This window comes from Anthonomus grandis, chromosome 19, assembly GCF_022605725.1.
Source record: "Anthonomus grandis grandis chromosome 19, icAntGran1.3, whole genome shotgun sequence".
NCBI lineage: Eukaryota > Metazoa > Arthropoda > Insecta > Coleoptera > Curculionidae > Anthonomus > Anthonomus grandis.
In genome coordinates, this window is record NC_065564.1 from 3,738,056 (window position 1) to 3,757,734 (window position 19,679).

The 19,679-nt window shown below is 37.7% G+C and overlaps 6 protein-coding genes across 16 annotated transcripts in view; 2 read left to right on the forward strand and 4 right to left on the reverse strand.

Moving 5' to 3' along the window:
* Positions 1 to 225: 225 nt before the first annotated feature.
* LOC126747460 (GTP cyclohydrolase 1-like) lies at positions 226 to 6,508 on the reverse strand. The gene is made up of 4 exons (XM_050456123.1): positions 6,079 to 6,508; positions 5,760 to 5,969; positions 661 to 943; positions 226 to 600 (listed from the first exon to the last, which is right to left on the reverse strand). Exons 1-4 carry the CDS (start codon positions 6,212 to 6,214, stop codon positions 471 to 473), a joined length of 759 nt encoding a protein of 252 aa, XP_050312080.1. The 5' UTR covers positions 6,215 to 6,508; the 3' UTR covers positions 226 to 470.
* A 2,179-nt stretch (positions 6,509 to 8,687) lies between these two features.
* Positions 8,688 to 10,409, reverse strand: LOC126747686 (GTP cyclohydrolase 1-like). Its single transcript, XM_050456470.1, has 2 exons — positions 9,640 to 10,409; positions 8,688 to 9,015 (listed from the first exon to the last, which is right to left on the reverse strand). Exons 1-2 carry the CDS (start codon positions 10,260 to 10,262, stop codon positions 8,886 to 8,888), a joined length of 753 nt encoding a protein of 250 aa, XP_050312427.1. The 5' UTR covers positions 10,263 to 10,409; the 3' UTR covers positions 8,688 to 8,885.
* Positions 10,410 to 14,551: 4,142 nt separating this feature from the next.
* On the forward strand, positions 14,552 to 15,595 carry LOC126747685 (GTP cyclohydrolase 1-like). Its single transcript, XM_050456468.1, has 2 exons — positions 14,552 to 15,243; positions 15,297 to 15,595. Exons 1-2 carry the CDS (start codon positions 14,594 to 14,596, stop codon positions 15,424 to 15,426), a joined length of 780 nt encoding a protein of 259 aa, XP_050312425.1. The 5' UTR covers positions 14,552 to 14,593; the 3' UTR covers positions 15,427 to 15,595.
* Positions 15,596 to 16,100: 505 nt separating this feature from the next.
* On the forward strand, positions 16,101 to 17,249 carry LOC126747684 (complement component 1 Q subcomponent-binding protein, mitochondrial). 2 transcript variants are annotated; one of them, XM_050456467.1, is made up of 4 exons: positions 16,105 to 16,390; positions 16,442 to 16,592; positions 16,646 to 16,839; positions 16,895 to 17,249. In XM_050456467.1, exons 1-4 carry the CDS (start codon positions 16,186 to 16,188, stop codon positions 17,131 to 17,133), a joined length of 789 nt encoding a protein of 262 aa, XP_050312424.1. In that variant the 5' UTR covers positions 16,105 to 16,185; the 3' UTR covers positions 17,134 to 17,249. The 2 variants fall into 2 exon arrangements, with proteins under 2 accessions (XP_050312423.1, XP_050312424.1); XM_050456466.1 differs by having other exon boundaries at positions 16,101 to 16,592.
* Positions 17,234 to 17,931, reverse strand: LOC126747688 (rRNA-processing protein FCF1 homolog; the record flags this gene model as incomplete). Its single annotated transcript, XM_050456474.1, has 1 exon — positions 17,234 to 17,931. A coding segment is annotated over one exon (633 nt), but the record flags the coding sequence as incomplete, so codon positions are not given.
* A 366-nt stretch (positions 17,932 to 18,297) lies between these two features.
* The window catches only part of LOC126747680 (calcineurin-binding protein cabin-1-like), a 67,606-nt gene continuing 66,224 nt past the window's right edge, over positions 18,298 to 19,679 (reverse strand). For 9 of the 10 annotated variants that reach the window (XM_050456454.1, XM_050456463.1, XM_050456456.1 and 6 more), the window contains one exon: positions 18,298 to 18,596. In XM_050456454.1, the coding sequence (XP_050312411.1) occupies positions 18,384 to 18,596 (213 nt within the window). In that variant the 3' untranslated portion in view covers positions 18,298 to 18,383. Of the gene's footprint in view, positions 18,597 to 18,850; positions 18,933 to 19,679 lie in introns of all 10 variants that reach the window. The other variant, XM_050456462.1, reaches the window with a different exon arrangement.

Consider the following 19,679-nt stretch of genomic DNA (forward strand, 5'->3'; position numbering starts at 1 on the left):
TGACTTCACGTCAGCATTGAGTAAATACTATATAATATATAATATTATATCCAAGTGTTCGTTTGTTTTTGACGTTTGAACAGATAATTTTGACTTCACGTCAGCAATGACTTATACTATGCACCTGACAAAGACAGCTCCACCATTTCGGTTCAATACTTACCTGAAACGTCCCTAGTTTCGACCATCTAGGATCTCCTCAGGAAAATGATTAAAACAAAGTGATTCTTTAGACATTTCTTTATTTATGATAGATAGACATTAAGGTATATATAGATTGTCTTTATTATATAATACTTTAACAGGAAATATATTATGTATACATATGTTTATTATCGTTTTTTTACATATCACAGTTTTACATTTACACAACATCCAATATATTTGTATATCTATATATAAATATTAACGTAACTTTGCAACATAATCTGATACGATAAATTGGTCATATTTCCCTTTTAAGGGGTTGTTTATCGGTCAAGGGCTAATTTTAGGAACTCCTCTCTGGTCCTCTGGTCGTCCCTGAACACCCCCAGCATGGTCGAAGTCACCGTTTTACTATTAATCTTCTGCACTCCCCTCATTACCATGCACATGTGCCTGAAAAGTAACGAGAACAGTATAAAAAACCGTTTTATTTATATCCAAAGAACTACGTACGTTCCCTCAATGATGACAGCCACCCCATTGGGCTGTACCGCCTTCAAAACAGCCACGGCGATTTGTTTGGTGAGTCTCTCCTGCACCTGGAGCCTTCTGGAGTACATCTCCACGATCCTGGCCAACTTGCTTAAGCCCAGCACCTTTCCAGAGGGCAAATACCCTATGGAAACTTTTCCATAAAAGGGCACCAGGTGGTGCTCGCACATGGAGAACATCTCGATGTCTTTCACCACCACCATTTCGTCGTGGTCCTCGTCGAAAATGGCGTCGTTAAGGACCTCTGGAAAGGACGTTGGAATTGATAATAAATAGGGTCTTTATTAAGAAATTATAATAAAATGAAGCAATAATATTCATTAATGCAAAAAGGTGAAGTCTAGCTGTATTAATACTTGTACAGGGTGTTTCCTAACTACGGTACGAAACTATACAGGGTGAATCGTTAGGTCGTTTTATGAAAAAAAGTTCCTATGATATGAACGTATGTCGGGAGTTGCTTTGTTTCTGAGATACAGGGCGATGAATGTTCAAAAAATTAACGGTATTTTAAAAATACTATAACTATCCTTAAACCGATTTGGTTGAAATTTGGTGCAGTTATTTGAAGTTATAAGACGCTTATTTAGCTGTAACTAGATTGAAATTATTAGGTTCAGTGGCGTGTCAGTGGGCACCACATGCTTATTGTTGAGAAAAAAACAAGGCCAATAATTAATTGTTTTGCAGCTTTTTATTTATTTTTGTATTTAAGGAACTAAAAATACAACTTTTTCGTATCTTATCTTATTATCTTCATATCTGGCGTTGTTTTCGAGAAAAAAAATTTTAAGTATCTTTAACTCATTCTAAAAATTATCCATGGACGACAACATGAAATAAAAACCAATTAATTAGAAATTATTATTGTGTGCCATCGTATGAATCAACAACCTGCAAAACATTAATCTTGGATGAAAATCCCGAGGCAGTAGAGCTTGTACACGCTGTATGTGATATGGATGCAGGAGGTTTCTTTTTAGAACTTTCCAAACGGTTTTTGAACTGACTTCAAGCTGCAGTGCAACCTTCCTGATACTATTGGAAGGATCTTCTTCTATCGCATCAAGAATAGCTTCTTCCAGTTCAGGCGTTGTTATAGTTTCTGGTCTTCCATCACCCATATTTTTATTAAAACTCCCAGTTTCACATAATCTTGCATGTAGTTTTTTAAATGTTTTTGCACATGGAATTACTCTGTTAGGATATCTGTCCAGGTAAATTCTTCGTGCTTCTTCCGCATTTCCATTTGCTAATTCATAATAAGGTCATTTCATGGTTAGTAAAATTCTTCATGATGGAGTAATGAATCACTGCTAATTGACAGCTGAATTTTACTTATAGCAATTCTATCACTGTCAGCTGGTCTCCAAAGCAGATACTTGAATGGAGTTGCCAATTATTTGTCATAAGAAGCAATGTATTTGTTATTTAGTTGTATTTCAAAAATCTGATAATAAAAATCGTAGAAGTTGAATGTTTATTATAATAGTAAACAAGACACAAGAGACCAAAAAGTCGTGCATTGGAGGGTGGACATTTTGCTCATGTACTTTAAGGTCGAAATTGTTTATCGAATTAATTGGTTTTTATTTCATGTTGTCGTCCATGGATAATTTTTAGAATGAGTTAAAGATACTTTAATTTTTTTTTCTCGAAAACAACGCAATATGAAGATAATAAGATCAGATACGAAAAAGTTGTATTTTTAGTTCCTTTAATACAAAAATAAATAAAAAGCTGCAAAACAATTAATTATTGGCCTTGTTTTTTTCTCAACAATAAGCATGTGGTGCCCACTGACACGCCACTGGACCTAATAATTTCAATCTAGTTACAGCTAAATAAGCGTCTTATAACTTCAAATAACTGCACCAAATTTCAACCAAATCGGTTTAAGGATAGTTATAGTATTTTTAAAATACCGTTATTTTTTTGAACCTTCATCGCCCTGTATCTCAGACTCCCAACATACGTTCATATCATAGGAACTTTTTTTCATAAAACGACCTAACGATTCACCCTGTATAGTTTCGTACCGTAGTTAGGAAACACCCTGTATATTTATATTAATAAATATTTAATACAAAAATGGTGATTTTTCAAAAGAAACACTTAACCCCCCACCCACCCCACACATTTGTCCAGTAAGAAATTCTTTTGAAAAATCACCATTTCTCGTCAATCATATCCAATGCAATAGCACTGTTTTTATATTAAATATTCATTAGTACACATATATATAATTACCTATATCAAATTTAAATAAACAAACTGTGTTATTAGATTAGATATTAACGACGAAACTAGCTGTTAATTATGCGCATTATTTTGGAAAACATTAAAATATTTTTGAAAACAATTTCTTACTGGTAAGTAGTGTGGGGTGGGTGGGTGGTTATAAGGGTAGGGTTAATAAAAAAGGTGTTTTTTGCAGAAAATAATTGCCTGGGAAAAAATGCTTTTTAATAAAATTATAGGTAATAAAAAATCTATAGTTTTTCTATCTGTACTTTTTGCACGTACATTACATTATCCTTTTCCAAATAGTCCATCAATCATGTAAATCAAAACAATCAACAAATTAAAGATGTGCAGCCTACAATAGGAAATTAATTGCAGCCCTACAACACGAAATTAATTGAACCCCACGTATCCTAAAGGGGCGAGAGAAAGAGAGAGCAGGGGGCGATAATTCGCTTGTCGCCGAGCCAATTATCCGGTCGCTTCCCTGTTTCAATCGAATTACTTCTCCGCCCTTCACTTTCGAGCCCTTAAAAAGTACCAATTTATCATCTTAAAATCCCTTTTACTCCCTTAACTGGGTCACCGCTGTTCTCCTGGCCAGACAAAAGCCGCCCTCGGGACTTAAAAGGAAATCGCTCCCTTCGAGGGTAAAGCGGCGGAAGGAAATCTCGGAAATTATTTTAAATGTTCGCTGATGGCAAAAGACCACTGGAAAACTACGGGTTTCTTCATAAGGGTGAAAATTGAGCACTCTAGAGGGTTGGGTTGGTTAAGAGATGATGGTTATTGCCTCTCCGTCCCGCTCTCCAGACCCGTTTACCCTTGATTTTCCGGTAGCGTCAATAAAAAAGAAAAAAAAATCAGCGACTTTTACTTTTACGTGGTTACGGATTTTTATCGTCTCGGGGTAATTACGAGCGCATAAACACGCTTTTATCGTTAATTTTAAGCGTTTTTCCATTCACCGGACCGTGATGGCGGTTGATGGATATAAGAGCGGCGACCGCTCGCTCACGACTTATCGTCGTTCTGCGATCAATCATAATAATAAAACAAAGGGGAAACGAGGAGCCACACTTAGAGTCGGGAATAAATTGGAATTACAAATCGGGATCCTGAGGAGGGACAGAGAGATAGAGAAATTTGAAATTCCAAGAGGATTTTCTTCACGCCCTAAATCTCATGCATTTTAATGGACCTTGGACGGATTTATATGAACCAAGGAAGCGTAAAATAACATTGGGGGTTTATTGGCAACCGTTATACAACCGAAAGCTGATCTTAGCTAGACATTTTGAGTGCCACTGGCAAACTATTTTGAATATTTTTTTTTGGAGATTATAGGGAGGACTCTGAGGATCATTTTGAGGTACAAAACGATTTTTTAGCTCCAGTATTTGATGAGCTACAGCACTTTTTGTTGGAACATAATTTTTCAAACGATATTTTGACTTTCAGGCTAAATAGTTTAAAAATTATTTCAGGCACACCTGTGTAGTTCTCAATCAACGATAAAACGGTTTTTAGTAAATAATTTGATATATGAACGCTTTTTGTAGCTTTAAAATTCTCTGAGTTAGAGTCAGTTTTGTGAGGCATAGTCCTAGACCAGCCCAAAGAGTGACAATATTATAATCTTTTATTTGTTATGCGATTCTAAAACTAGAGTTTTTGAGTGCCACTGGGAAACAATATTTAATATTTTTTTGGAGATTATAGGGAGGACTCTGAAAATTATTTTAAGGTACAAAACGATTTTTTAGCCCCAGTACTTAATGAGTTACAGCACTTTATGTTAGAGGATAATTTTGTAAACGATATTTTGACTTTTAGGCTGGATAATTTAGAAAACATTCCAGGCATACTTATGGAATTTTCACTCAAAGTTCCTTAATGAATAATTTGATATACAAACGCTTTTTGTAGCTTAAAAATTCGCTGAATTAAAGTCAGTTTTATGAGGCATGGTCCTAGACTAGCCAAAGTGTAACAATAATTTTTTATGCGGTTTTAAAATTAAAGATTTTGAGTGCCACTGGAAAACTATTTCAAATATTTTTTTTTGAGATTATAGGCCCTCCCTATGAAGATCATTTTGAGGTACAAAAAGATTTTTTAGCCCCAACACCTAATAAGTTACAACACTTTATGTATTTTGACTTTCAGACTCGCTAATTTAGAAACTGTTTCAGGAATTCTTATGGAGTTTACACCTAAAGTTAAAGTGTTCTTTACTGAATAATTTGATATATGAACGGGCTTTGTAACTCAAACACACTCTGAGTTAGAGTCAGTTTTTTGAGCTATGGTCCGAGGCCAGCCTAAAGTGTAACATTAATAATTTTTATTTTTTACACGGATTTGACTCAAAGTTAAAGAGTTTGAGTGCCAGTGAAATACTATTAGAATTTTTTTTTTTAGAGGATTCCAAATATTCCAAATATTAAACTTTATGATTGAGTATAATATTTGCAACAATATTTTGACTTCTAGGCAAATTTTTTAATAATTAACCATGTATTTGTCTATCAGACAACAGTTGCTAAGTGTAAAAAAATGATACTAAACCAATTTATGCAAAAAGATTCCGTTACGACAAAAGTTCTCACCCTCGAACCTCGTTGATTTTCGAACCTGCCACAAGCAGAACTCGCTCGCAGGGATGATCCGCCCTTCAATAATCAAAAAATAAAACATCAAGTGCCTCAATTTGCCCGGATATTCCTTCGGGAACGTGCCGAAACTATAGAAACCGAAACAAGTCGATCGCGCCAAAGAAAATCCGCTTGTTCCGGACCATTTAACGCACTTACCTTCCAAATTCTGGTCGTACCCCTTGGTGAAGAAGAGCATGGCCTTGGCGGCCCTTTCGGGGGTTTTTAGGAGCCCTTGGCGGTCCGGGTTCTCCCCTAAAGAACCCAGGAGCAGCCGGTACGATCTGGACATTTCCGGGAGCAGGGCCTCCCTGGTGGGAGGCTTATGGTCCAGCTCCAAGTCGTGGTGGAAAGTGCAATTCTCGTGACCTGAAAAGAACCACTCGTCGTCATGCACGTACTATTCCGGTTGTATAAAAGGCGATTGACTATATTATGGTCATATAGGAAATGATGTAATGTTAAAGGTGGTATTTACCGGGGGTGGTGGAGGTTCTGGGGGTGCGAGGGGTCCCGGGGGCCTCCACGTCCTCGATTTGATCCCACGTTCGTTGGATCACGTGCGTCTTCTTTTTCTGATCCGAGGGGGATGTTAAGCCGTTGGTGGTTGACATTTTTCGGTGGCGAAGGGGGATGGAAATAACGACCAATCACACACGCTCACGTGACGATTTTCGTAATATTTGAAAAATGAAAAAAAAACAGCGAAGCGCGGCAAAACGATCTCTCGACGGCGGCCAGATGCGGACTGAGGATCCTGCGAGCGCGACAAGAATGTTATACCGGTCTCCTGCCCCCGGTTCTTCGTCGATGGATCACGGTGGATTTTGTTTTAGGAAAAAAATTACAAGAATGTCAGAAATTCGTTTTTCGAGGTCCAAGATGGCGGCTGAGGAGCTGTCAATTACGTCAGAAATTTTAAAATGGCCGACGTGATATGAAAAAATTGACAGACACTGCAATGAAAATGGCCAACAGTTGTTTTTTTTTAATTTAGGGTTAGTATCACCGAAACGGCAGAGGTGATATGACAAGATCGACAGAGGCTCTACTGGTTGTGTGATTCCCCAAGATTTTTTTTAATATGAATTCTTATGTGCAATTTACGTGCATTTCCAAACGTCCTGTATGTACATAGAAGTTACTTAAGCAATAAAGTATAAATTTATTTCAAGGTTGAAGTAAAACAAACTGCGAGCGAAATAATTGAGAAAAAATTAGTGAAATTTTGTTTTTTGAACTTGGTAACACCCAACATGCTTGCTGAGAAACTGTCACTTATGTCACAAAAGGTCAAAATGGCCGACGATTTTTTTAAAATTTAACGTTGGTACCATCAAAGTGCCGACAGTTTTTTTTTAAAGAAATTACAAGATTCTACTGCTTCGGTCAATCCCCAAGAATTTTAGGATGATTTTAAGCTAAGATGGCATCCTTTGCACGTTTATACGTACATTTCCCAACGTCCTGTACGTACATAGAAATAGAAATTACCTAAGCATAGGATTAAAAACAAAGCTAAAGCAAAACAAATAGCGAGCACTCTAATGCGAATGAATCACAGCGATTTTTTTGGAAAAAATTCACAAGATGGGATGGTAAAATCTCGGAAATTCGTTTTTCGAGGTTGGTAACACCCAAGATGGCGGCTAATAAGCTGTCACTTACGTCACAAATTTTAAAAATGGCCGACGTTTTATGAGAAAATTGACAGACAGTAAAGTCAAAATGGCCGCACTTCCATTTTTATTTAACGTTGGTATGAGCGAAATGACGAGATTGACAGAGGCTCCACTGCTTTGGTAATTCCCCAAAGATTTTTTTTTAATATAAAGTTTTTGTCTAAAAATCAGCCAACATGGCGTCATTCGCACGTAATTACTTGAATTTATGTCAAGGTTAAAGTAAAAGGAATCAATGAAAGATTTTCTTGAGGAGAATTTTACAAGATGACCACGCAATGACGGGCAAGATGTCAGAAGTTCGTTTTACGAGGTTGGTAATACCCAAAATGGCGTCTGAGGAACTGCCACTTATGTCATAAAAGTTCAATATGGCCGACGATTTTTTTTATTTAAGATTGGTACCATCAAAGAGACCGAAGTGATATGGGAAAATTGACAGACAGTTTTTTTTCTTAAACTTCAGATTGGTATCAGCGAAATGGCAAGATTGACAGAAGCGCCACTGCTTGGGTGATTCCCCAATTTTTTTCTCTTTTACATAAAGGAATCGACAAAAGATTTTCTTGAGGAAAACATTTACAAGATGACCGCGGAATGACGGGCAGAATGTCGTTTTACGAGGTTGGTAATATCCAAAATGGCGGCTGAGGAACTGTCACTTATGTCACAAAGGGTCAAAATGGCCAACGATTTTTTAAAATTTAAGGTTGCGATCACCGAAATGATAAGATTGACAAAAGCTCCACTACATGCCCCAAGGATTTTTCTTTTACACAAAGTTCTTATGTAACAAACCAGCCAAGATGGCGTCCTATACGTGCATTTCCAAACATCCTGTATGTACGTAGAAACTACTGAAACAACATATAAAGCACATTTATATAAGATTTAAGTCAAGGTTAAAGCAAAACAAATCGCGAGCGCACTTTAATATATACGGTGTCATTTTAAAATTCCTTTATGGTTAAATTATTGTGTAACCTAGATCGCTGTTTTTCTGACGGTTTTATACGAGAAAAAATGACCATAAAATCGCCATGCACCAGCGACGTAATTAAATATTAAATTATTACCGGTTATATTAAAATAAAAAAAAAAACAGAGAAAAAAATTAATTAACCGCTGATGGCGGATCTGATTTGCTTTTATTACGGTTGTTTAAGTTACTCTATGATAAAAGTCACTTTAATTAATTTCTGTACTTAATTGAACTCAAAATTCTCTGGTAGGCAAAAGAAAACATGATTTTCGCATGAAATTTCCTAGAAACGACCATTAATTCAACAGTTATCGTCAAGACAGTTAATTGATAATAACAATTTCATAACAATAATTTATATTTATATTTTTAACCGTAATATTACTCAAACCCGATAAGGCTCCAATTTCAAAACACCACGTCGTCATTTCATCATTTTTATTACAAAAGAAAAAAATAAAATAAATAAATAATCACATAATTACTTATAACCTAATAATACCACAGTTAGGCTTATAGCATCTAACGAACGTCTTTTAAGGTCTAGAACACCCTGTGTATCGATTTTTTTTTCTTTCTCTTACTGACTAGAAAACGGCGCTTCGTCCTTGTTTAATTTAATTAATGGTGAAGGGCCAACTTTAAGAACTCCTCTCTGGTCTTCTGGTTGTCCCTGAACTCCCCCAGCATGGTGGAGGTTACGGTTTTACTGTTGATCTTTTGCACCCCACGCATCACCATACACATATGCCTGAAAAAAAAAGGAATACAGTTTTTGGGACACCCCGTATATTTTCTAAGGCCTCTTTGAGGGAATCACCCTAAGGAGGATTGTTCTCTTGGAATATTCTGTATATTGAGCAACTAAGTCGAGTTTGGCCCTGTATAACGAAAATTCGTTCCCAGTAGGACATTCTGTATAACGAGGGAAATTTACAATTTGTATATCTTATAAATCTCAGTAGAGATAAATGGAAACTCTGATAAATCAGATATTTTCCAGTTCTTGGAACATTTAAAGGGTAATTTTTATTTCTTCCAGGCTCTACAGTACCTGGAAAATGACTTACTTTTAGATTAAGAAAACTCGACTCAAGGGATAGCCTGTTATTGTGGGAGTCAAAGTGGGGCACTCAATATATTAAGAAAAAATGGATAAACGCTCCAAAATAATTCATCTTTGCCTTTAAGGCTTTCTCGATGAAATAATTCTCTATAAAATCAAACATTTCTGGTTCTAACGTGACAACATCGCATTTCCCGAAGCCTCAAGAGCCAACGTGCGGTTCTTATTGGTTAAAAGACGCCCGAGGGCGGAGCAACATCAAAAACCACGTTGCCACACATCAAATAAATAAGAAAACGTTGTACTTACGATCCCTCGACCACTACAGCCACCCCGATGGGTTGCACGGCCTTCAGAACAGCTACAGCGATCTGCTTGGTGAGCCTCTCCTGCACCTGGAGCCTCCTGGAGTACACCTCGACGATCCTGGCCAATTTGCTTAGACCTAGAACCTTCCCGGAAGGTAAATACCCAATGGAAACCTTCCCGTAAAAGGGCACCAAGTGGTGCTCGCACATGGAGAACATCTCGATGTCCTTGACCACCACCATCTCGTCGTGGTTCTCGTCGAAGATGGCGTCGTTCAAGATCTCCTCCAAGCTCTGATCATACCCCTTGGTGAAGTAGAGCATGGCCTTGGCGGCCCTTTCGGGGGTCTTCAGTAGGCCTTCCCTATCGGGGTTCTCCCCTAGGGCCCCTAGGAGGGATCGATAGGCTTTAGTCATGTCAGGTAACAAGTCCTCCCTGGTAGGTAACTCCTTCCTCGACTCGTGGTAGGCGCATGGCTCGTGACCTTTGACACAATGACAGCTGGGAAGGGCAAGTTCTTTGGTGATGGGTTGATGGTGGTGGCCGTTGGTCGAGTCCACGGGGGTTTTCTTCACCGGCACAGGGTCCATCTGTTGTCCGTTGATTAGGCCGATCTCAACCATGGTAACAGCACGAATGAATGAGTGAAAACCGCGTAACGTAACCCAACGAAGAACCCAACTGACGCATCTAAGGATTCCGTTTAAGTTTTATATGGTCGCGACGGTATGACGTAGACGCCGGCGGTCGCTTATCGCGTTCGGTTGATTGGGTTTTTTTCTGTGATTTTATAAATTAAATGCCCCCCTCCCCTTGTTCCTCTCCCCACCACGCTCTGGAAATGTGTTTTCTTTGTTTTTCTTTTTGGGGGGAGAGGGGTGACAAGCTGTTCCGGGAAAGCGATTGTTTTTGATTGATTTGTGACTATGGAGGGAGAGAGGGGGATTATTTCTGGCAATAGGCGCCATTTTTCTGGATTTTTATCCATAAAAATAATTATTTTTTTCCAGGCACTTTAAGTACTGGAAAAATGGCCTAATGGTTGATTTCGGTTAAAAGAAACGCCATTTTCCTTCTGAAAAGTTACAGCATTTCCATATTTTGAAAAATCTACATCAGATTTTATTCGAGTCTAAATTTTTAACCCCCTAAGGCCTAATTTAGTAATTTTTCCAGGCACTTAAACTACCCAAAAATAAATTTTTTTTTAAATTTTTTCCAGGAAGAAAACAGCCTGGAATTCCTTTAGTACTGTGCCTGGAAAATTGACTTCAAATGCTCGGAAAAGCAACAAAATCCACGACGTCACGGGTGTTTCTCTCAAGAACCGCTCGTTGAGTCACTCCGGCAGGGTTTCACGCGAATTACCATAATATAAACACCGATGGGTTTTACCAGCGAGATGTAATTGGCAAAAACTGTTTTTTTTAATTTTAAGTGGTAGTTAATGAAATGTTACACCATTTATGGAAATCTTGAGTGCCTACGGTGCTTCAGGTCAATCACAAATATGCAGGAGATAAAACGTTTTATCGAAAAAAATGCGCTTTTCAAGTGGATGACTGACAAAATTTTGAAAATTTTTGGGTTTTGCTTCACGTAGATTGATAACTGCGACATATAAATAGTATAGTATAATACGTCTAAAGATATGTGACGAATTCCGAACCTCTTGAAGATGAATTAGTAATTACTCTGAGGACCTGGAAAGTTACTTTAAATAGCTGAAAATTTTACACAGGAAAAAGGCCGTTTTTCACCTTCCTGAGAAAAAGACAAAGGCCTTTTTCTTTAAAAAATAAAAAAATAACCGCTCCAGGAAAATGGGCCATAATCTAATAGGGGGAATTTCACTTTAAAGGCATATTATGCCTCTCCTATGAGAAATACACATTTTTGTTATAATAGTTTTTTTCATATTTTTTGATGACCTAAACGTGGGAAAAAGAATTTTTTAATTCCGCCAATTTTTTTAAATTTTCAATTTTTTGGGTGAAAATTTTGCCAAAAATAGAAAATTTCGAATAACTCACTTCCTGTTAATTTTTTGGAAAAAATAGTAGGAAGCTTTTTAATCAGGTTTCTGCCATAGTATTTATTCCAAAAATAAAAACTTTACATTTCCCTATAGAACTCGAGAAAAATTAATATTTATGATTTTCAGTTTTTCGCAATTTTCTCCGATTCTATAACAGATAGACTCAATTTTCTTTCACCAGAGGATCCAATAGACTATTTTACATAACTTTTGTTTGAACCATTTTGCCTTCACACCCTTAGATTTTCCAAAAAAAAATTAAAACCATTTTTTCGGAAAAATTTATAGGGTTGACCCTTTGATTTTTTGAGCGAAAACATTTTTTTCCCAAATATTTTTTTTGCGTCACAAAATGGTTTTAAAGGGTCAATATATAAATCCTCAAGACCGATTTAAAGATTCTGAAGTAAAAAAGGGAAATTCCAGGCATTTTCCAGGGAACTCGTCCTGTAAATAGATGTATTGTTATGGGAATTATACTTTAAAGGCATATTATGGCTCTGCTATGGGAAATATAAATTTTTGCTATAACACTTTTTTTTACCTTTTTTGGTACCCTATATGTAAAAAAAAGAATTTTTCAATTCCGTCGATTTTTTAAAATTTTCAAATTTTTGGGTAAAAATTTTGCCAAAAATGGAAAATGTTGAATAACTCGCTTCCTGTCAATTTTTTGGAAAAATTGATAGGAAGCTTTTTGGTCAGGCTTTGGCCATAGTATCCACTGCAAAAATAAAAACTTTATATTTCCCCATAGTACTCGAGAAAAATTAATATTTATGATTTTCAGTTTTTCGCAATTTTCTCCATTTCTATAAAAGATAGACTCAATTTTCTTTTACCGGAGGATCCAATGGACTATTTCGCATAACTTTTGTTTGAACCATTTTGCCTTCACACCCTTAGTTTTTCCAAAAAAAAATTAAAACCATTTTTTCGAAAAAATTTATAGGGGTACCCCTTTGATTTTTTGAGCGAAAAAATTTTTTTGCTAAATATTTTTTTTGCGTTCGATAATGGTCTTAAAGGGTCAATGTATAAATCTTAAAGACTCATTTAAAGATTCTGAACTAAAAAAGGGAAATTCCAGGCATTTTCCAGGGAAGACGTCCTGTAAATACATGTATTCTTATGGGAATTCCACTTTAAAGGCATATTATGGCTCTGCTATGGGAAATATGAATTTTTGCTATGACACTTTTTTTTACCTTTTTTGGTCAGCTATTCGTGAAAAAAAGAATTTTTCAATTCCGTCGATTTTTTTAAATTTTCAAATTTTTGGGTAGAAAATTTTGCCAAAAATGGAGAATGTTGAATAACTCGCTCCCTGTAAATTTTTCGGAAAAATTGATAAGGAGCTCTTTGATCAGGCTTCTATCACAGTATCTATTGCAAAAATAAAAAGTCTACATTTCCTCATGGTACTCGAGAAAAATAAAAAAATATGATTATCAGTTTTTTGCACTTTTCTCCATTTCTATAAGAGATAGACTCGAGTTTCTTTCACAGGATAATGCTCCTCACTATTCCTCATATTTTTTATTAAAACTATTTTGCTCCTAGACCCTTAGGTTTTCCAAAAAAAAATAAAAACCGTTTTTTCGAAAAATTTTACAGGGGTACCCCTATGAATTTTTGGCCCAAAAAATATTTTTCGCCATTTTTTTTTTGCATTAATATTAGTTAGACCATTAGACCATTAGGTCTGAGAGAGTCAATGCATCAACTCTTTAGCCCCATTAAATGATTCATAAACGAAAAAATGTAATTTTCAGGCACAACTTAATATTTAGGAGGGTCTCCAACAAACGGAACCGTTCAGCTATAAAACTTAATTAAAAAAAAAATAACAATATTAAATAAAGAAAAAAAATCCGCAAAGTGAAACAAAAGATACGAATTGTGCATAGTGCAACTGGTGTTCAGCAACAAGGTCACGTTCAATTACCACGCTCCAGTGCGTACACCACTTTCAAGGTCGTTCTTCGAAATTCTAATTATTCGAATTTCGCGCGCGAAAACTCCTTAAAGCCTAACGCTCATTGTGATGTCCGGGCGGTGACTTATTATACCCCCTTTCGTCCGCTGGCTCGAAGGACCAAATTAAATTCCGATTTATACAATTGTTAATTAATTTTTTAAGGTTAAGTTTCGTAATATCCGGATTCGAGCGAACGTGTGTGGGTTTCTCTACCCCGAATAAAAGAAAAAAAAATCGCCATCATCAGGAAGTGGCCGGACAGCAGTTCCTCGCACGTTCGACGGATTTTTTTTTCTCGCTCTAATTAGGAAAAAATCAACAAAGAAACCCCCCGGGGGGCTCTCGTAAGAGCAACAGCGAAGGCCGATCTGATTGTTATGCTTATTAGGCGGCGGCTTTTTTTTTCTTCTTATTTTTTGCGTCAAAGGAATTTACACGTTCACATTCATTTGTTGTTTTTATAGGAAAATAAAAACATGGAAATACACCGTTGAATTAATTGTCCGATCGTAATTGTTTTTAAAAAAAAAACGCAAGATTATCAAAGACATTTGAAGGTGGAGGGCACCCTTATTTGCGCCTTAAATTAATTGGACCCTATTTATCGACTTTCAGCAAAAGGCACAACTGAAATAAATTGCGTGTTGCTTGGCCAAAACCATTCAAGAAAACATTTGAAGTGTTTAATTCAGTGCTTCGCGTCTCAGTCCAAAAAATTGCCAAATCATCAAACCACTTGCTGATGGCATCACTAAAAACTAAAAACAAACTACTCAAGATCCTATTTGAGTTAAAAATAACTCAAGAGTTCGTCTGTCCATTATCACACTAAATGATAATCGAATTATCTCGAGGACCTGACGTCAGACGCACTATAAAAGACCCCAAAACCCTCCCGAAGCCCGATAGTCCCAGACCGAACCTCTGAAGCAAACATGAAAGTAGAAGTGGCGACAGTGACTCAAGAGTTCGACTCGCAAGTGCCCGTGACCAGACGCAGATCCTCCCTCAAGATCCAGAGTCTTTCGGGGGTACCGGAGAACCGTGCCAGCAATGGATCCAGTCTGGAAGTACCGCTGCCCAAGTGCCACTGCGTAAAAACCGAAGACCCCTGCCCCTTCCACGACTCTTTAGACAAAACGGTACCTAGGGAAACCTACATTCCGGATCTGGCCAATGCTTACAAGACCATACTGGGGCACCTGGGGGAGAACCCGAACAGAGAAGGGCTCCTGAAGACCCCCGAGCGTGCCGCCAAGGCCATGCTCTACTTCACCAAAGGCTACGACGAGAGTTTGGAAGACATCTTGAACGACGCCATCTTCGACGAGAACCATGACGAAATGGTGGTGGTGAAGGACATCGAGATGTTCTCCATGTGCGAGCACCACTTGGTACCGTTTCACGGGAAGGTTTCCATTGGGTATTTGCCTTCTGGGAAGGTGCTGGGGCTGAGCAAGTTAGCCAGGATCGTCGAGGTGTTCTCCAGGAGGCTGCAGGTGCAGGAGAGGCTCACCAAGCAGATCGCCGTAGCTGTTTTGAAGGCCGTACAGCCCAGGGGGGTGGCTGTAGTGGTCGAGGGATCGTAAGTACTCAGTTTAGTTTATGAAGATGCGGTTTGTCACGGTTTTTTTACAGGCACATGTGCATGGTGATGAGAGGAGTGCAGAAGATCAACAGCAAAACGGTCACCAGCACGATGCTAGGGGAGTTCAGGGACAACCAGAAGACCAGGGAGGAGTTTTTCAAGCTCACTCTCGGAAATTAGCTTTAGTTTTGATGTGATATATAATTTATTTTAGTAATTAGTGTAATATTACATTAATTATTTCGAATTAAGACTCTAATCTAAGCTAAGTTATTGCCAATAAATGTAAGCCCTCGCTTATTCTATTAGCTTCTAAGCTTGTAAATAATTAAAATAGTATTAAAATTTATTATTTGAGCATTTCATTTAAATCCCGTCAATAGGGCTTAATTTATGAGCAAATTATATACACTTGTATTAATTAAAACGATTCAAAAATGCAGTTGAAGCTATTTAATTACGCTCGTATCATCTCGGACTATTGCATTAGGTTTTATATTATTATTATTATTTATTTTTGTTTAATTAATAAATAAATAATTTAGAGTTAAAGGTCTTCAACTGTGCTAACCTACACTCTAAATTAATAAACTGTAATTAAAACGATTCAAAAACGCAATTGAAGATATTTAATTAAGCTCGTGTCGTCTCAGACTATTGTATTACGTTTTAAGTCATTATTTATTAATGCTATTAATTAATTAAATAAATAATTTATAAACAAATAGCTGCAGCTGTGCTAACCTACTGCCGATACGCACAAACCCTAAAGAACATTTAAAAGTAACGGAACTTACAAAATACGCAACGGAACGAGCAAGTGTATAAGCGCCCTAGGTACCTGACCGAAATGACACTAATGACAGTGGCCAATCTACGTGATAGAAGGGCACGCGACCGGCACGTTTTTAATCAATTTTCCACAAAAAAACCAAGAAAATGAACACGATTTTAAAGACCGCGGTCCGCATGAACGGCCTCAGGGCTCTGCTGAACCCCGTGAAGAACATGGTGTCCCTCACTAGCGCCCAAAACCCCACCCTGGTCGCGAGAAACCTCTGGCACCTCAGCTCCCAAAAGTCGAAGCTGCACAGTAATTTGTGTAGTTGCGGCTGCGGGGGCTCCCGGGGGGCCCACACCAAAGGTAAGACTCAACCTGGGCCCCCACCGGTTACTAACCAAAGTTTCTTTTTAGCCGAAAAAGAGCTGGTGGAGTTTCTGACCGAGGAGATCCTTGCCGAGAGGAAGGCACAGAAGGTTAAGGCCATTCCCACCGAACTGGACGGGTTTAAGGCCAGTTTAAATGGGGCCGAGGTGTCCCTCACCAAGAAGACTGACGCTGAAACGTATTTAGTTTGTTTTTTTGGTTGATTCATGTGGTTTATTGTAAATTTTTTAGCATAACGATAAGCTTCAATGTGAACCACTCGGTGGACACTGAAGCTGAACCGGAAATTCACCCGGACCAAGACAAGCCGGAAATCGGGGAATTAAAGTCAAAGCCCGCTTTTAAAATTGATTTGGTCAGGGGTGAGACTACTGTGAGTGTCTTATGCTCGTTTGTGACCCCTAGTGACCAAGACGATGGCTACAGTGAGTCCTTGTTTATTAATTTAAAGGTTTTTGTGTGAATTATTTAATTTTTTAGATGATGGTTTCGGCATTGACGAGCTAAGCATTTATAACGGAGAATGGAATGAGAACATTTACTCAGTTTCCGGGGAGGTTTTGGACTCATATTTATACGACTTGATCCTGAATTATCTGGAGGAAAAAGGCATAAGCAATGAATTTGTGGAGAAATTGTCCGATTACAGTACCGCATATGAGCACTCTGCCTACATAGGGCTCCTGGAGGGCCTCTCCAAGTTTGTTTCCAATAAATAGTAAAGTTGAGTGTGTTATGTTTAATTAGGTTTAAGGTCCAGTGTAATTATTTAGATCTTAAGGTGTTTTTTTTATGTATAAAAATTGGAAAAATAAATAATTATTTCAGTTAAAAATCCTTTTTCTTTAAGCAAATACATCACAAAACCAGTCTTTATGGAAAAATCACGTTTTTGGTGCCCCATAAGCATCGGGCATCCTCTCAATGGTGAATCTGTGCTGGGAAATGTACATGATCGGCACCCCCGGGATTTTCCTTATTCTCCTCTTTAAATCCTTATCGTTTGTCGCCACTATATAACACTTATGCTGAGTCACTCTTTGCACTAAACAATCGTCAGCGTAGGTCCCCTTATGTAAACAGGGGAGCCTCTCGAACCTCGGGTCCTTAATGATCCTCAATGCAACTTTATACTTTTGTCCCAATTTCTCCAGTTCGGCCAGCACGCAGTCCGTAATATAAGGGACGCATTTCGCGTACAAACAGTCCATCATATTCTGCATGATGTCCAGTTTGTTTTTAATCGAAAAATTGATGAAATTCGTGTCGATTAAGATGTGATACGGGGGACCCAGTTGGGTGTTGTATTGGAAAAACAGGGCCGAACTGGCCTGAGGGGTTTCGTGCACTTTCACTTTATGCGGGTCCTCGGGCTTCGGTTTCTTTGGCGGGGCACGTAGGGAGTCTTTTATCCGAGGGTCGCTTGGGCTTATCATTTTTTTCATTTTTGCGAAGCGATTTACGGCGATTTTACGGGTTTTTTTTCGATTTTCCCTATGTGGAAACGGTCGGTTAGGGTATTAGGGGTGGTTTAAGGGGGTCTACTTACCATTTTCGGGGGTTTATTTGGTAGAAATTATTAAGAAAAGTATTATTTGGTAGAAATCTGGTTCAAAACACACTTCTGACAGAAAAGTTGTAAACAAAAATACGCGTGATGTTGACGTTTGAGGTTATGTTCGGGGTTATGATATTGACATTGAGCGTTAAGCCGGGGCTTCACGTGCAAGCGATTTTCCCGCAAGTAAATCGCAATCGCAAAAGAATTTTAAACACATTCAGCAGGAAACTAATTTTGAAGATAATTTTAACGCGATTTTGAAGCACTTCATTAAACCGGTTTTCACGCACACTTTTTTCACTATTCGCAAATAATCGGACTTTTCTACTTAGCAATTTATTACATTAAAAACAAATCATTGAAACTTAAAAATATATAAACACATCAGATAATAATAATTAAGGGCCCTCAATCAATACAAATAACGTCGTCGTCGCCGCCGCCTTTATTGGCGCTCCTAGATGGCGCCAGCGGCGTAATATCGACGGCGGACAGCTTCTTGATGACGCTGAGCGCCTGCGCGCCCTCATTTTTTGAATAAACCGCCTTTTTTCCCGCCAGTCCGGACTTTTTGGGAGCCCCGTCCACCGGAGGCGTCCTCTGCTGTTTTTTATCCGATATCTAAAATAATACAGGGACGGAGTAGTAGTAGTTATAAGGCGTCAGAAGAATCGTACAAAGCCACTAAAACGGTTACTGCCATGCTGGATTTTACAAAAAAAAAAATAAAACAAAATCCCCTAAACTCTAACTGCAACTACTGGCCACCAGAGGTCTCTTTACGGTCGCACACCACTCGAAGGACCAAAGAAAATATTAGGTTACGACATGCCGCAAATCAACTACGAGTTAAACGGATGCATCGTGGAACTTACACATTATGCAGTTCGTTATTTAGAAGGAGGGATTCCAAATTTTATAGGGTTTCCTCGGGGGAGGCGCTTGCGCGGTTTGAGTCTAGTACAATAAAACGTCAATGACAGTTTAACACGGTTAGTAAGTTGCGGCGAAGATCAAAAAACAAATAAATTATTTACAAACACAATTTCCCTGAATTTTTCAGTCGGAAAAATCATGGAAATTCGTTATTTAGAGGGTAAATTGAAAAGGTGAATGATAAAATGACATTTACAAGTTTGACGAGCTCTAGCTTCGGTTCTAGCTAGAATTTTTGCACAATTTTTGATTTATAAGCAAAAGGAATATTCTAGAATATTCTAGTCTAAATTGGAACATTTTTAGTCCAGTGAGCTGCTTGCAATAATTTTTTTCAAATACCTTATCAAAGAAAAACAAAAAATTAGATTTACAAGTTTCACCAGCTCTAGTTTCGGTTCTAGCTAGAATTTTTGCACCATTTTTGGTTTCTGAGCAAATAGAACATTCTAGAATATTTTAGTATAAATTGGCATATTTTTAGTCCAGTGAGCTGCTTGCAAAACATTTTTTTCCAAAATGACCTTATCAAAGAAAAATCAAAATTTACATTTCGAAGTTTAAAAAGCTCTAGCTTCAGTTCTAGCTAGAATTTTTGCACCATTTTTGGTATCTAAGTAAATGGAACATTCTAAAATATTCCAACCTAAGTTTTAACATTTTTAGTCCAGTGAGCTGTGTGCAATATTTTTTTTCTAAATACCGTATCAAAGAGAAATGAGAATTTACAGTTATAAGTTTGACCAGCTCTAACTCTAGTTCTAGTGA

Bases quoted from the DNA above. Each gene is read 5' to 3' on its own strand.
- LOC126747684 (XM_050456466.1), top strand. From the start codon at position 16,186: ATGAACACGATTTTAAAGACCGCGGTCCGCATGAACGGCCTCAGGGCT. The intron at 16,593-16,645 runs GTATTTAGTTTG...TAAATTTTTTAG, and splicing joins AAGAAGACTGACGCTGAAAC to CATAACGATAAGCTTCAATG. The intron at 16,840-16,894 runs GTGAGTCCTTGT...TTAATTTTTTAG, and splicing joins TGACCAAGACGATGGCTACA to ATGATGGTTTCGGCATTGAC.
- LOC126747686 (XM_050456470.1), bottom strand. From the start codon at position 10,262: ATGGTTGAGATCGGCCTAATCAACGGACAACAGATGGACCCTGTGCCG. The intron at 9,016-9,639 runs GTAAGTACAACG...TTTTTTTTTCAG, and splicing joins GCTGTAGTGGTCGAGGGATC to GCATATGTGTATGGTGATGC.
- LOC126747460 (XM_050456123.1), bottom strand. From the start codon at position 6,214: ATGTCAACCACCAACGGCTTAACATCCCCCTCGGATCAGAAAAAGAAG. The intron at 5,970-6,078 runs GTAAATACCACC...GGTTCTTTTCAG, and splicing joins CAGAACCTCCACCACCCCCG to GTCACGAGAATTGCACTTTC. The intron at 601-660 runs GTACGTAGTTCT...GTTACTTTTCAG, and splicing joins GCTGTCATCATTGAGGGAAC to GCACATGTGCATGGTAATGA.
- LOC126747685 (XM_050456468.1), top strand. From the start codon at position 14,594: ATGAAAGTAGAAGTGGCGACAGTGACTCAAGAGTTCGACTCGCAAGTG. The intron at 15,244-15,296 runs GTAAGTACTCAG...GTTTTTTTACAG, and splicing joins GCTGTAGTGGTCGAGGGATC to GCACATGTGCATGGTGATGA.